Source organism: Chiloscyllium plagiosum, unplaced genomic scaffold (genome assembly GCF_037043375.1).
Source record: "Chiloscyllium plagiosum isolate Xiang-an unplaced genomic scaffold, Cpla_swu_hap1 HiC_scaffold_7, whole genome shotgun sequence".
Lineage (NCBI taxonomy): Eukaryota > Metazoa > Chordata > Chondrichthyes > Orectolobiformes > Hemiscylliidae > Chiloscyllium > Chiloscyllium plagiosum.
The window spans coordinates 59,344,095-59,358,674 of NW_028270145.1; the positions used below are offsets into that span (position 1 = coordinate 59,344,095).

Here is a 14,580-nt window from a genome sequence, read left to right on the forward strand (position 1 = left end):
CATATAGTCACTACGAGTCTCTTTATCTACTGTTTCTTAATCCTATCCTTAATATCTTAATCACATTTTTATGTTCATTCTATTACAAAATATCACCGTATTCTTAGAAGGAAGTTTAAGATATACATTTAAATTTGACTTTTGAGTCTTGCCATTCACCTTGCAGTTGAAAGCTTTATGGAATTTTACTAGTCCATGTTTGAAAATGGTTCCAGCTGGTATTATTTTCAACCAGATAATCTGCAGAATTCAAAATGTTGGCATATCTGTATTGTGGAGATAATCACTGATCTTTGATAGGATTTCTCAGAGATATTAACTGAGGCAGAACCTGGAGTAGTGCTGAGGACGACACATGTTTTAAGGTTAGCAAAGCCAAAAGAACAAAAGTCCAGATTTATTTAGACTCTGGTTGTCAATATAGACTTTGGTGATCGCTCCCAGTCTAAGAGCTTGGGAAAGTCAGGGGTTTGGTTTGGAAGAAGATCAGCATACAAAGTCGGGAGATCGGGGGGGGGAGAAGGGGGAATATCAGAGTCTGGAGCATAGGGTGATCAAACTACAAAGCCAAGCTAAAACAGGGAGGTGATGCTTAGTGGAGGCAAATCAGAGGCTGAGATGATGGAGATTATAGACTAAGAGCAGTCTGGTAGCCACGTGATGGAGATTAGAAATGTTGAGTTTGCAGAGTGGGATTGGGAAGGCAGGAAATTGAAATGGTCTAGCAATGCGGATTGTTGTTGGTTTGCAGGTGTAGTGTTAATGAAGCAGGTTATTTTTCAGCGGACACATTTCCCAATTCAAGTTCTGAAAACCTAGCTAGCCAAGGTTAAAATTAAAATGGGATTAAATATCAGGCACCAACTTTATTTTAATTGAATTGCAAACCCTCATTCTGAAAGTGGGTGATCGCCTGCTCTCATTTTGATTTGAAAATAGACATTTGGAGACAGATGGGTTTTACGATTCAGAATTTTACATACGTAGTCCAAGTTCATTAATGTTCGATATTAAAATTTTCTCATTTTTAACAGTGGATTGGCTATGTCGCACAGGCCTGATGTGAATGTATCTGGGTTCATTTTCTGTGGCTTAGAATTTGTTACCATGATATACTGCTGTCATTTATTTGGCTATGAGCTCATTAGTAAAGTGCCAGTTAATGTTGCCTCATTCTCTTTGTGTAGTCAAGCTTGAGTTGTGGTGTTGACCAAAATTTTCCCTGGCAAGTTTTCACCCTCCAGTAAAATTAAACCGGCACGGTGGCTCAGTGTTTAGCACTGCTGCCTCACAGCACCAAGGTCCCAGGTTCAATTCCAGCCTTGAGCGACTGTCTGTGTGGAGTTTGCACATTCTCCCTGTGTCTGCATGGAGGCGCTCCGGTTTCCTTCCACAGTCCAAAAGATGTGCAGGTCAGGTGAATTGGCCATGTGTTAGGTGCAATAGTCAGAGGGAAGTAGGACTGGGTGGGTTACTCTTCAGAGGGTCAGTGTGGACTTGTTGGGCCGAAGGGCCTGTTTCCACACTGGAGGGAATTTAATCTAATCTCAAAACTGTGTAACAGAAATCTGGGTTTTGTTCTTAATGTTCCCGGCACATGCCACGCACACACAGTGGGAAATTGTGAACCTTCCACATTTTGATTTTCAAGTTGATAACTTCAGTGGATGAAAGAATGAGGCAGAATACTGTATGTTTTCCTGACGTAAACTCTGAGTCACTGAAACTGAATATCCTAGTTTCTGTTTTTCAGTAGGCTAATTCTACATTGCCTTTCTGATCTTGAGCAGCCATGCTTAGTGTCAGGGTGAAATGTTGATGGTTGGCATGTATATGAATGCTGGTCATCTGATATTATAGTAAAATTTGTTGTATCATTAATTCTTTAAAACTGACAATGCCCTGGATAGACAATGCAACAGAATTAACTGTAGATTTTCAGCTGATCCCATAATTGCTACATTATCATTAATAGCACTATTAATCACTACAACATGAATTGAGCTATTAAACACTCTCATGTAAAATTTTAATTGTTTTTGCTAAATTATTGTAGTAAGCCTTTTGTCCCTTTATTTTTTGCAGAACTCTATGAATCTTCCTCCTGATAAAGCGAGATTGCTGAGGCAGTACGATAATGAGAAGAAGTGGGAGCTCATTTGTGATCAGGTAAAACCAATTTAAAACACGCTTCATAGAATAAAGGGTACAGTGAAAGGGCGGGGATATGGGTAGCTTTAGCATTGAATATATGGAGTGAACTGATTGGCCTGTTTCATTGCTGATGTCTGAGTGGTTCTCAGTTCCGTGTCAAGCATCTGGGTTTGTTCTGTTTGTTTATTGTGACTGCCATGGATTTAAATACCTCACATGGGATAAATAATTTGTTTGCAATCCATTATGGTTTTTTGTTTAATAAATGGAATAATGTTGACAGTTGGCTGTTTTAAACAAAACGAAAGTGTACACACGCTGTAAAGCTCCTGTCACAGACGTTAGGATTATTGATGTAACTTCCACATTTTGCAAAGCCAAAGCTACGAAGTAAAAACAAATAGTCATGCCACTGGAAGGATGGGAACTGTACCTTCTCGTGATAACAAACAATAGAAAAACACATTGACACATGTTTTGTATTAACCAAAAACATGTCTGATTAATTGTCAGTGATAATGGGATCACCAAACAATTTTCCATACAATAATGTCTTCATTCGGTTTGATAATATTTTGTTTGAGTGAAAGAGAGCAGAATTCCAAAGAGTTCCTGGCAGCATTAACAGAAACCCCAGCCAGATCGTAGTGTTTACATGTCATATGTCTGCTCATGAGAACAACAATCCAACTTGGGAGATGTTGAAAAACAGGAGATCCTTCAAAATATTGCAGCCACATAGTTTTGGGAGTCTTCAGTTTTCCCAGCAGAGCTGGGGTAGTCACAGTTTGATAAGTTGCTGAGGTTTGTGGAGAATGAGAATCCAGTCAGGAACTGTGTCATAAGAACCTGACAAAGATATGGTGGAGATGGAGTCAGCTTGCTCACTTGTCTTGGCTCGTGGCTAAGATGCACATGGCAGTCACACTGAGTGTGGAGGTACCAACGGACTGAAATGCAGAACCTGCTGTACAAACATTAATGCAGAAGCAGTCTTTGCCATTGGATTTGCTGCAAAATTGATCATATCATTTATGGAAAGGAAAGTGGTGTATTCAGCTGAGTGTGGCATCAAGGAGCTTGAGCAAAACCTAAATTAATTAGAATTGGGGGCAAACTCTCTGCTGGTTGGAGTCCTGTACTGTTCTTCCTGCTAACACGACTGCAGCAATTCACAGGTCGAATCACATCATCAAGTTTGCAGATGACACAACATAGTGGGTCTCATCAGCAGGAATGACAGGTTAGCATACAGAGAGGAGATGCAGCGGCTAAGGGACTGGTGCAGAGCCTGTCTCTGAGTGCGGACAAAACAATTGTTGACTTCAGGAGGGCATGGAGTGACCACACTTCGCTGAACATCAATGGCTCCCCCCATGGAGATCGTGAAGAGCACCAAATTTCTTGACGTCTACCTGGCGGAGAATCTCACCCGGACCCTCAACATCAACTCCATAGATAGGAAAGCCCAGCAATGTCTCTACTTTCTGCCCAGACTCAGGAAAGCCCATCCCCCATCCTCACCGCATTCTATGGAGGGTTCATTGAGAGTACCCTGAAGTGCTGCATCACTGCCTGGTGCAGGAATTGCACCATTTGGAATTGTAAGACACTACATAGACAGTGAGGACAGCTGAGAAGATCATCGGATCTCTCTCCCCTCCATAACATACATTTACACCACACGCTGTATCCGAAAGGCTAAGAACATTGTGGAACCCCACACACCCCTCACTCAAACTCTTCTCCCTCCTGCCATCTGGCAGAAGATAAGGGAGCATTTGGTCTCTCATAGCCAGACTGTGCAACAGTTTCTTCCCCCAAGCCATCAGGCTCCTTAACACAGTATGTTCGGACTCTTTACCATCTGAAATTCTTTGCGCAACTTCAAATTGCAGCTAGAACAATGTCTATTAATTATCATTCTTTTGTTACACTGTAATTTGTAGTGTTTTGCACTTCTTGTGCACTTTTATGCCACCCTGTGTATGATTGTCTAGTTTGAGCTGGCCATGTAGCACCTTGGTCCCATAGGAATGCTGTACCGGTTGTATACAATAGAAATGACAAAATCTACTCTACCTCCAACAACCGTATCATCTCAACTCCAAGACGTCTCTGCAGGAGTTCGTCAGGGTAGTGTCCTATGCCCAACCATTTTCAGCTGTTTCATTAATGACCTTTCCTCCATCATCAGGTCAGTAGTGGGGATGATCATTGTGCAATCATCAATGTTCAGCACTATTTACGACTTCTCAGATAGTGAAGCTGTCTGCGTCCAAATGCAACAAGATCTAAAAAAAATCCAGGCTTGGGCTGACAAGTAGTAAGTAACATTTGTGCCACATAAATGGCTGGCAATGACCATCTCCAATAAGACACAATCTAGCCACTGTCCTTGTCATTTAGTCATGTTAGCATCACTGAATCTCACACTATCAACAACCTGGGGGTTGCCATTAGCCAGAAACTGAACTGGACTTGCCATGTCAATACAGTAGCTACAAGAGCGGGTCAGCGACTGGGAATATTGCAGAGAATAACTCCCCACTTGGCTACCTTGTCCACCATCCACAAGGCAGAAGTCAGGACTCTGATGGAATACTCTCCACTTGCCTGGATGGGTACAACTCCACAACACTCAAGAAGAAGCTTGACACCATCCAGGGCAAAGTAGCCCACTTAATTGGCACCACATTAACAAGGATCCACTCGCTCTATCAGTAGCAGTCTGTATTATCTAAACAACATACTATAGAAATTCACCAATTCACTTGCATCTAGAAGGACAAGAGCAGTGGATATATAGGAAGCTCACCACCTGCAAGTTTCCCTCCAAGCCACTCACCAACCTTACTTGGAAATATATCACTGTTCCCTCACTGTCACTGGGTCAAATCCTGGAATTCCCTCTCTATGGGTATTGTGGGTCAACCCACAGTAGGTGGACTGCAGTGGTTCAAGAAGGCAGTTCACCGCCACCTTCTCAAGGGAACTAGGTATGGGCAATTAATGTTGCCCAGCCAGTGACACACATATCCTACAAGAGAAATAAAAGTCACCCTTAGGCTACTCAGCAAGTGTGTCTGCTGGAAGTTGAATATTCAGAGCCTGTCATGAGGGCCCAGTGTTCCACTGAACTTGAGTAAAGATTATTGAATCTTTTCCCAGACTAGACTCCGTTCATTCTGACACTATCTGCTTACGGTCTCAGCCACCTCCATCTGTCTGTTTGGTTTACAGGAAGGTCTTCTCCTCTGTAAAGAGGATCTACCTCCTCACATATTGGTCAGTGTGTGTAAAGCTCAGAGCAGCCCTGATTGCCAGCCCTCAGCTGCTCTTTGGGGAACCTGGTGTTTGCATTCATGAAGTTAAATAACAAGCTTAAGTCTAAGTTCAGCCTGCGCATTCTCTCTCAGTCCCACCCCCTTTACCACCCTTGTGGTTGTGAATCGGCCTCCAGCTAATTAACAACCTGAGAAAACAATATGCTGTAACATCTCCCTCCACCCCACAGGCAAGAGTGCTGTTGGGAACTGGAAATGATCCCATTGTCAGTTTCCCAAATGTGGTAGGAAATTATTGCCGGGATGTCACACTTAGTTGTACTAAACGAAAACAAAAAGTTTGGTGTTGACCTGGAGCCTGAAGTATCTGACTTCAGTGGTTGCAAACAGCTACAATTAGCTAGGTTTGCCTGTCTCTCGAAATGGTGAGCTGAGCTGGCTCAGCAACAAATTATCACAAGTGCACTACAGACCCAAGCGACTATGAGCCACAACGACTGATTGGTTGCATGATCTGTAACATTGCTACCAGATGCACCATTTGATCAGTTACTGCATTTCAACTTTGGTATCAAAATCTGTCGACAGTGGAGTCGGTCCTCACTTTTTTGTGGCATTCTCTGTCAACTCCCTACTTTTGTTTCTTCCTTCCCTGAAAACTGGTGTTCCAGAGTTTTTTTTTGCCCTTTAATACAGTATCTTAGTGGCTATTTATGTATCAAGATGATTCACTTTAATTAATTAATGATGAGAGAACCAAAGTCAAATCGGTCCCTGCAAAATATTGACACAAAAATACTTCCAGCAGTGGCTGTTAGATAAAATTTAGGAGCCAGTCCATTTCTGTTTCCCTACGTAGGCAGGTGTCATGTATCCCTGGTGTTGTGCACTGGAAATCGAGCCCCATGATTCCCAGATTTTGTCAAAACTATCTAAGGTAGTCATAGTAACCTGACTGATGAACTCTGGTTAGATTCCATAATATTAACCTTTTTTTTTTACGAATCCCTATAGTGTGGAAAAAGCCCTTCGGCCCAACAAGTCTGCACCGACCCTCCAAAGAGTCTCCCACCCAAACCCATTAGTTGCTCAATGTTTACCCCGACTAATGCACCTAACCTACACATCCCTGAACACTATGGGCAATTTAGCGTGGCCAATTCACCTAACCTGCACATCTTTGGATTGTGGGAGGAAACCGGCGCACCCGGAAGAAACCCACGCACACACAGGAGAACGTGCAAACTCCACACACACAATTGCCCGAAGCTGGAATCGAACCAGTGGCCCTGGTGCTGTGAAGGCAGCAGTGCGAACCATCAAGCCGCAGTGCGAACCATCAAGCCACAGTGCTGCTAGTTGTGAAGGCGACTTTGTTGTATAATTAACAAAAAACTAGCTGTTTAATACAAATAGTGTTTAATCAATGGTAGGTACGAAATATGAACTTCTAAAATAACTCCACAAATTAATCTCTCTTCTTCATTAAATGTGCCACCTTCACAAATAGGCAGAGACAAGACACGGAGATTAAGAGTGAAAAAAGAAATCAGGGAAACAATTGGATGGCACTGTTGTGGGCCACGGGATTCAATGAGTTGCTTTCTTTTTCTTCCTTTCAGTTCCAGTTTAGATCTTTGCTATTGGCACAAAGTCATTTGCACAACCGACCGTCTCTTTTATGAGAATTTGTCCTTTCACTGTCTTTGAGGCATTATATTCCTCCCGCAACAGGAGATTTCTGGATGAAGATGAGTAGAATGCAGTTAGCTGTGACAGGAGGATTTCTGGTACCACTGCTCAGCAGAGTGAGAGTTATTTTTGATGCAGGCGAGGGGATTCTTTGCTGCACTGCCCCCACGCAAGCCACGGTCACCTGGTCAGCCAACCAGAATGTTATTGTTAGCCAGTTTCCCTTCAGTTCAGAACTCACCGGCTCCATGGTGTCTGCTTCTGTTCTCACGATTCCAGGAAAACACAACACTGTATATAGTTCACAATGTGTCCAGTAAACATGATCTGTAAAACTGCAGCTATCTCCTTGCTCTGTCTCCTTGGTTTAAAGATATTTTCGTCTTTTTTTAGTTTGTTGTATAAAACATAGGAAATAAAAAGATGTGGTCATTTCACTGAGGCTAATTGTGGAATGCATTTTGATACCTTAACTGAGTTGACAGTTGACAGCACAGACTGAGAATTAAACTTTGAACCTTCCTATTTTTTATGGCCAACCAACTTAATAGTAGGTAAAAACAATGACTGCAGATGCTGGAAACCAGATTCTGGATTAGTGGTGCTGGAAGAACACAGCAGTTCAGGCAGCATCCGAAGAGCAGTAAAATTGACGTTTCGGGCAAAAGCCCTTCATCAGGAACTTAATAGTAGACCTAATATTCAATGCTTAGTAAATTATGCTTCTACAAAATAAAATGAACTGTTAATGTAGGCAGGAACTTAATTAATTGCAGACTTTAATGCAACAGCCATAACATTGAATTATTAGATTGGAGATCAGAGGGCCTAGATTTAAAGGCTAACTTTGGTATTTCATTTTGTACCTCTTGATAGAGGAGTTATGACAAATACATTTGTTGATAGTATCTTTGGTGGTCTTTTCTGACATTATAAAAATGACCTGAAGGTCTTTACCTGGTTTAAAAGGCTATTTCCCTTTGGTACAATCTGACCTTCATAACAGTCAGGAAAAATGTTGACAAGGTTGCCCCACCCCTTTCTTCAAAGGAACACCCTCCAGTTTTATTTTCCCTGCCAGTAGGAAAGTTTAAAGTGAGATTGGAGATAGGTCGCCCTCCTTCTTCCTCCACAATGAGTTATTCTACATGGAGAGGAAGTTCAAGGCTGAATCTCCAGATATATTAGTTGCTGTTGAATACAAAAGCTTTTTGATGGTGTGCTTCCCATTGCATTAACCCTTTCATCCTCCAGTATTGAACTATTCAATCTCCTCAGGACCCACAATGCTGGAGTGGAAGAAAGTTGCTGTCAAATCTCAGGGTCTGTCTGTAAAGAAGAATAAGCTATAACTGTAAGAGATAGGAGTAGCTCATCTGGTGTGCTCCACCAATTCAATGAGACTATAGTTGAACTGATAATCTCCAACTCCACTTTGCTACCTTAACCCCCTCACCTTCAATTTTCTTACTGATTAAAAATTTATCTATCTCATCCTTAAATATACTTAATGATCTAGCCTGTACAGCCCTCTGCAGTAAAGGATTCTACAGATTCATTGCATAAGAAGAAATTCCTCTTCATCTCTGTCTTAAATGGGCGACCCCTCATTTTGAGATTCTGCTCTCTGGTCCTAGACTCTCCCACAAGGGGAAATCACCTCTTCTCATTTACTTAAGAATTTTATATATTTCAGTAAGGTTTCCTATATTAAACTACAAATGAGTACAAACCAACCGACTTGACCTGTCCTCAGGAAGATCCCTCCCCCCCCATGTTCTTGTCAGCCTCGTGAACTTTCTCTGGACTACCTCAAGAGTCAATATATGAGAATCACAGTCTTGATTGCATTGAACCTGGCATAGGGCCTTCAGTACCTCAAGCCTGTCTGACATTTCTTTCATGGCTGCATAGTACCTTTACTTAATTTACCTATCTTCCTCCATATCCTTTGTTATCCCTATCCAACAAAACCTATTAATATCAACAATAAAAAGTTTAATTGACCCAACAAATGTGGAATTACAAGGAGCACAGTTCCATATTTCCACCACTTTTTGTGCAGAAAAGAAGTTATGATGTAACACCAAAAAGGCCAAGCTCTAACTTTAGCATAAAACTGAGAAGTGCGAATGCTGAAAATCTGAAACTAAAACAGAAATTGCTGGAAAAACCTAGTATGTTTGGTAGCATCTGCAGAGAGAACTGTACTTTGTGTCCACAGCTGTTGCCAGACCTGCTGAGTTTCTCTGGCATTTTCTGTTCTTGTTTCTAATTTTAGCATTGCTTATTTTATTCTCCATTTCCCATGAGAAGAAATAACATCTTCATAGTTACCCTTGTAGCCACAAGCAAAGGTTGAGGAAGCTCTGGATGTGCTGTACTCCACCACTAACACCCTGGAGACCGAACACCCTGAGGCCCTGTTTATTGTAACTGGCGACTTCAATTAAGCCAGTCTAAGGAAGGTGTTGCCCAAGTACCACCAGAACATTACCTGCCCCACCAGGGGCTCGAACATTTTAGACCACTACTACACCACTGTGAAAGATGCCTACCACTCCATCCCACCCCCCTTCACTTCGGGAGGTCCAACCACAATGCCGTGTTTCTTCTTCAGGCTTACAGGCTATAGCTCAAACAGGAGACCCCCTCGCGGGTACAGGTCCAGTGTTGGTTGGAGGAGGCAGAGGATCAACTCCGGTGCTGTCTGGAATCGGCTGATCCGGGCCAAGTTCAAACAGTCCGCAGGTATCTTGGACGAGTACGCCACCACCATCACAGACTTTATCAGCAAGTATGTGGAGGACTGTATACCGAGGAAGACCATCTGGGTGTTCCCCAACAGGAAACCCTGGATGAATTGGGATAAACTGAACTTGCTAAAAACCCAGGTGTGAGGCTCAGGAATATAAGGAATCCAAGTATGACCTTTGCATAACCATTAAGACAACCAAGGACCAATACCAATCCAAACTAGAGACCCAGACAGACACCCGGCTACTATGGCAGGGACTGAATGACATCACAGGTTCTAAAAAGAGAGGGTGCAAGATAGCAGACGATGAAACATCTCTCCCAGATCATCTCAATGCCTTTTATGCTCGCTTTGAACAGAATTTCGGCGGAGAGGTAACAGCTATTCCAACAAGTCCTGACCAACCTATCCCAACAGTAACTGCATCAGAGGTCAGATCAGGTATCCTTAATGTGAATCCAAGGAAAGCGATGGGACCAGATGGAGTTACCAGGCTGTACACTCAGAGCATGCGCAGATCAACTGGCAGAGTCGTCTTGGACATCTTCAACCTCTCCCTGCAGCAGGCCACTGTCCCTGCCTGTTTCAAGAGGGACAACAGCATCCCTGTGCCTAAGAAGGCTTATGCAGCATATCTCAATGACTGCTACCCAGTGGCCCTAACTTCGGTGGTAATGCAGTGCTTTGAAAGGCTGGTCATGGCATTAATCAACTCCAGCCTCCCCACTACTCTTGATCCACTCCAATTTTCATATCGGATCAACATTTCCACGTCAGAAGCCATATCACTTGCCCTTCACTCCTCCCTAGAGCATCTTGATACCAAGAACAGCTACGTAAGAATCCTACTCAATGACTACAGTTCAGCCCTCAACACTATTATCCCCTCGAGACTGATTGATTGATTGATTATTAGACATAGTGATCTCTGACTAAGCCCCACTCTCTGCGGGGATCCTTCGTTTCCTGACCCACAGGCTACAATTAGTGAAGATTGGGGACAATATTTCATCCTCACTAACACTCAACACTGGAGCCCCCTAGGGGTGCGTACTCAGCCCCTAACTTACTCACTATATACCCGTGACTGCGTTGCTAAATGCCAGACTAATGCCATTTACAAGTTTGCTGACGACGCCACCATAGTCTGTCGAATCTCAGATGGCGACAAAACAGACTACAGAGAACAACGTAGTTCTCACTGCCGGCAAAATCAAGGAACTCATTATTGACTTTTGGCGGGATGTTACTCATGCCTCCCTACACATTAACAGCACAGAGGTGGAATGAGTGGACAGTGTCAAGCTCCTGGGAGTGGTCATCCACAACAGGCTTTCTTGGATTCTTCATGTGGACGTGCTGGTTACAAAGGCTCACCAACGTCTCTTCTTCCTCAGGCAGCCAAGGAAATTTGGCATGACGGCGAATACCCTTGCCAATTTTTATAGGTGCACCATCAAGAGCATTCTGTCTGGATGTATCATTACCTGGTATGGCAACTGTACCATTCAAGATCGGAGACGGTTACAGAGAGTGGTGAACTCATCCCGGACAATCACAAAGGCCAATCTCCCATCTAGAGAATCCATCTACCAGGCCCGCTGTCAAGGAAAGGCTGCCAGCATTCTCAAAGCTCCATTCCACCCCCAGCCACCCCCAACCCCGGCAATGTTGTTTTACAACTTCTGCCATCGAGCTGAAGGTACAGAAGCCTGAACACACGCACCAGCCGGTTTTGAAACAGTTTCTACCCTACTGTTGTTAGAAACTGAATGGACTCTCAAACTCTTAATATTCGCCTGTACCTGTGTTTTTGTTTTTGCTGCGGTTTACCTATTATTTACTTATCTATGCTACTTAACTCTGTGATCTGCCTGTATTGCTCGCAAGACAAAGCTTCTCACTATGCCTAGGTACACATGACAATAAATTCAATTCAACCCTACCAAGCATATTTACCATTTTAAATTTGTTTATTAGGTAACCACCTAGCCTTCTAAATCTAAGTGAATACAAATCCTATTTATGGATACTATATAATAATTTAAGTCATGGCATTATTCTGATCGGTCTGCACTGTATCCATTCCAGGGCAAACATGTCTTTCCTGATCCAGGGAATTTGTTCAGGAGGGTTCTTCAGATGATCTCATGGTTCCCTAAATCCAGCTCCACTAACCATAGTTTTGTCCAGTTTATGGACTGTTTTCCCAGACAGTGGGGATAGGTTTGGAGGCAAAATTAGATGAAACTTAGAGAATATAGTGTTGATCTGGCTCCTCTGATGCCACCATCTAATAATCTTGCCTGACAGCAGTAGGGTCAGTTGAGTGTCAATTGGGGGTAGATTACTGCACAGCCATAATCTTCCCAAAAATGGCTAGAGAACTGCCACTGAGGCCAGTGCTCAGTGTTGGGAAGCGGTGTGGTCTCTTTTAATTCCCTTTGAGCTCTGGATGCTTGCAGGTCACATCTGTAGCCAGAGCTCTTGATACAGAGGGATACTCTTTCTTGCTGATGCTGCTGAGATTGTTGAGAGTGTTCTGACCTTTTACTGTGCAGTTTACATCATTTTGCCAATTTGATTCCTTGTTTATTTATAATCTCTCTGCTGATCAGTTTTTGTTCTTCATTTTACATTTTCAAAATTTTCTTACAATCATTGTTTTCAGTAGTTCAATTCATACAGTAATTTATTGCTGTAAACAAGTGGTGTTCTTATCCTGTACTTGTTACACAGTTCTTTCGAACATTCAAATATATATTGCACTTTAATATATTTCACCAAAAATGAATCCAGTTTTCTGTTGTCTTAATTAGGATAGACTGTCTTGAATATTTTGTCTACTTAACCATTAGCTCAGTTGGCTGAATGGCTGGTTTGCAGTGCAAAGAGATGTCAGTAGTGTGGGTTCAATCCGTGCACTGGCTGAGATTACCATGAAAGTCTATCCTTTTCAACCTGTCCCCTAACCTCAGGTGTAGTGACCCTCAGGTTAAGCCACCACCAGTTGTCTCTTTCTAATGAGAGAGCAGCTAATCATAAGAGCAATAAAGTAGATTTTCAGCCTGCTGCCTCGGCATTTGCTGGTTTTGCAGATCGATTGCCCATTTTAAAAATTGCCCAATTTTCATTTCATGTCCAGACAGCAAGTTGAGAAATCTACCCAGTATTTCTAAATTGCATTTCAAACTAATGAACAATTGAAGCATTCTGAAGTGAAGAGTGATCTGTAAATGCGTACCATTGCACCATTCCATTCATTGATGTTGTTTAAAATAATTGCTCATATTCTTTGCAAAATAGCAGTATGCATAATAAAACCAGGAATACCCTATAGAATATAAATATATTTCATGGACTGTTAATGATTCTATAGCAGAACTTATTCTATTTTGTGTGTAATAATGCCATTGATACAATTTTTAGGCATTTTTCACTCAGACTGCAAACAGAAGCAATTAATCAAATATGAAGCATAAGTCCTTGGAATTGTTTAAAAAGTAAATGTTAAATGATTTTACATTGCATTAAATATTAATTTATTTGGTCTCATTTGGAGCTGATGAGCTATAACTGTTACAGTTGCAGAAGTAGAAGGTACATTTTGCCTTCATCAAACGCGAGCAATATTCCCACATTGTTGCAATCAACACATTCCACAAATTAGCATGGAGGACTGGGAGTACTAACAGCAGACAAAACACTTGAAGAGATATCAATCTTAATCTTGTGAACTACACATTTGTCTTTGTTTGGCGTTCTTGTTATGACTCTAAAATAGATAAAAGTGCCCAAGTTACGAGGTGGTTAAAATGTCAACAGCTGGTTTGGTTAGGATTTTGATTTCTCAGGGGTCTCTACTGCACTTATCTTTTTTTACAGTAGCCATAGCTTTACAAAGGCATTGGGATTGATGTGAATTATCAATTCCGACTGGATTTTATCAAAGATGGGTAATGTTGCTATTGGGAGAAATTTTATGTTTTATTGAGATAATTGAATAAGTACTGATTTTCACACTTTTCATCTCATAATATGGCTGACTTCATAAAAGACTTCCATTCCATATATGTACAAGTCATCAGGGATCATTGGTACAATGTCTTATAAGTCTGTGCCCTGGGAGCTGTCAGAAGAACTCCCATGTTCCTTCTTTGACTTAAGAGCCAAATGCCTTACAGTAGTGGTGGAGAAGGCCTTGCAGGATACCCCTGATGGAGTGTGCTGCATAATCCTTACTTGCTGTTCCCTGCACAACTTGAGCAGGCAAGGAGGGATGGGATAAAAGGGCTGGAAGAATGGCAGCAGTCTTCTGAGGAGAAAAATTTGGAAAAGCATCACCCTCAATGCTGTGACATGGAACATAAAAAGCTAGGCTGGATTTAGTTGACACCTGCTTCCATTAACTCTAGCTTTGGCAGCATCTGTAGAGGAAAGAAAACGAAGTAAATGCTTTGAGTTGGATATGACTTTGAGTCATATTGGACTCAATGTTAACTCCATTTCTCTTAATTACTCCAGCATTTTTTGTGTGTTTCATATTTTCAGTATCTGCGGTATTTTATTTTTATTCCCGAAAAATAATGAGCTGGTTCTAATGATCATTCATTAGTAAGTTTGTTGTTGCTTGAAATTCAAGCAGCCCCTGTTTATGCCCAGAGGCAAATGTAGCTATTTTTTCTTCTG

At 42.0% G+C, this 14,580-nt stretch overlaps 1 protein-coding gene across 11 annotated transcripts in view; it reads left to right on the forward strand.

Moving 5' to 3' along the window:
* LOC122551601 (formin-like protein 2) overlaps window positions 1-14,580 on the forward strand; it is a 269,634-nt gene that overhangs the window by 155,607 nt on the left and 99,447 nt on the right. For all 11 annotated transcript variants that reach the window (XR_006312144.2, XR_006312145.2, XR_006312146.2 and 8 more), the window contains exon 2: window positions 2,086-2,169. Coding sequence is in view for 8 of the 11 variants with exons in the window: in XM_043693750.2 (XP_043549685.2) it covers window positions 2,086-2,169 (84 nt within the window). In the remaining 3 variants the exon portion in view is untranslated. The remainder of the gene's footprint in view (window positions 1-2,085; window positions 2,170-14,580) is intronic.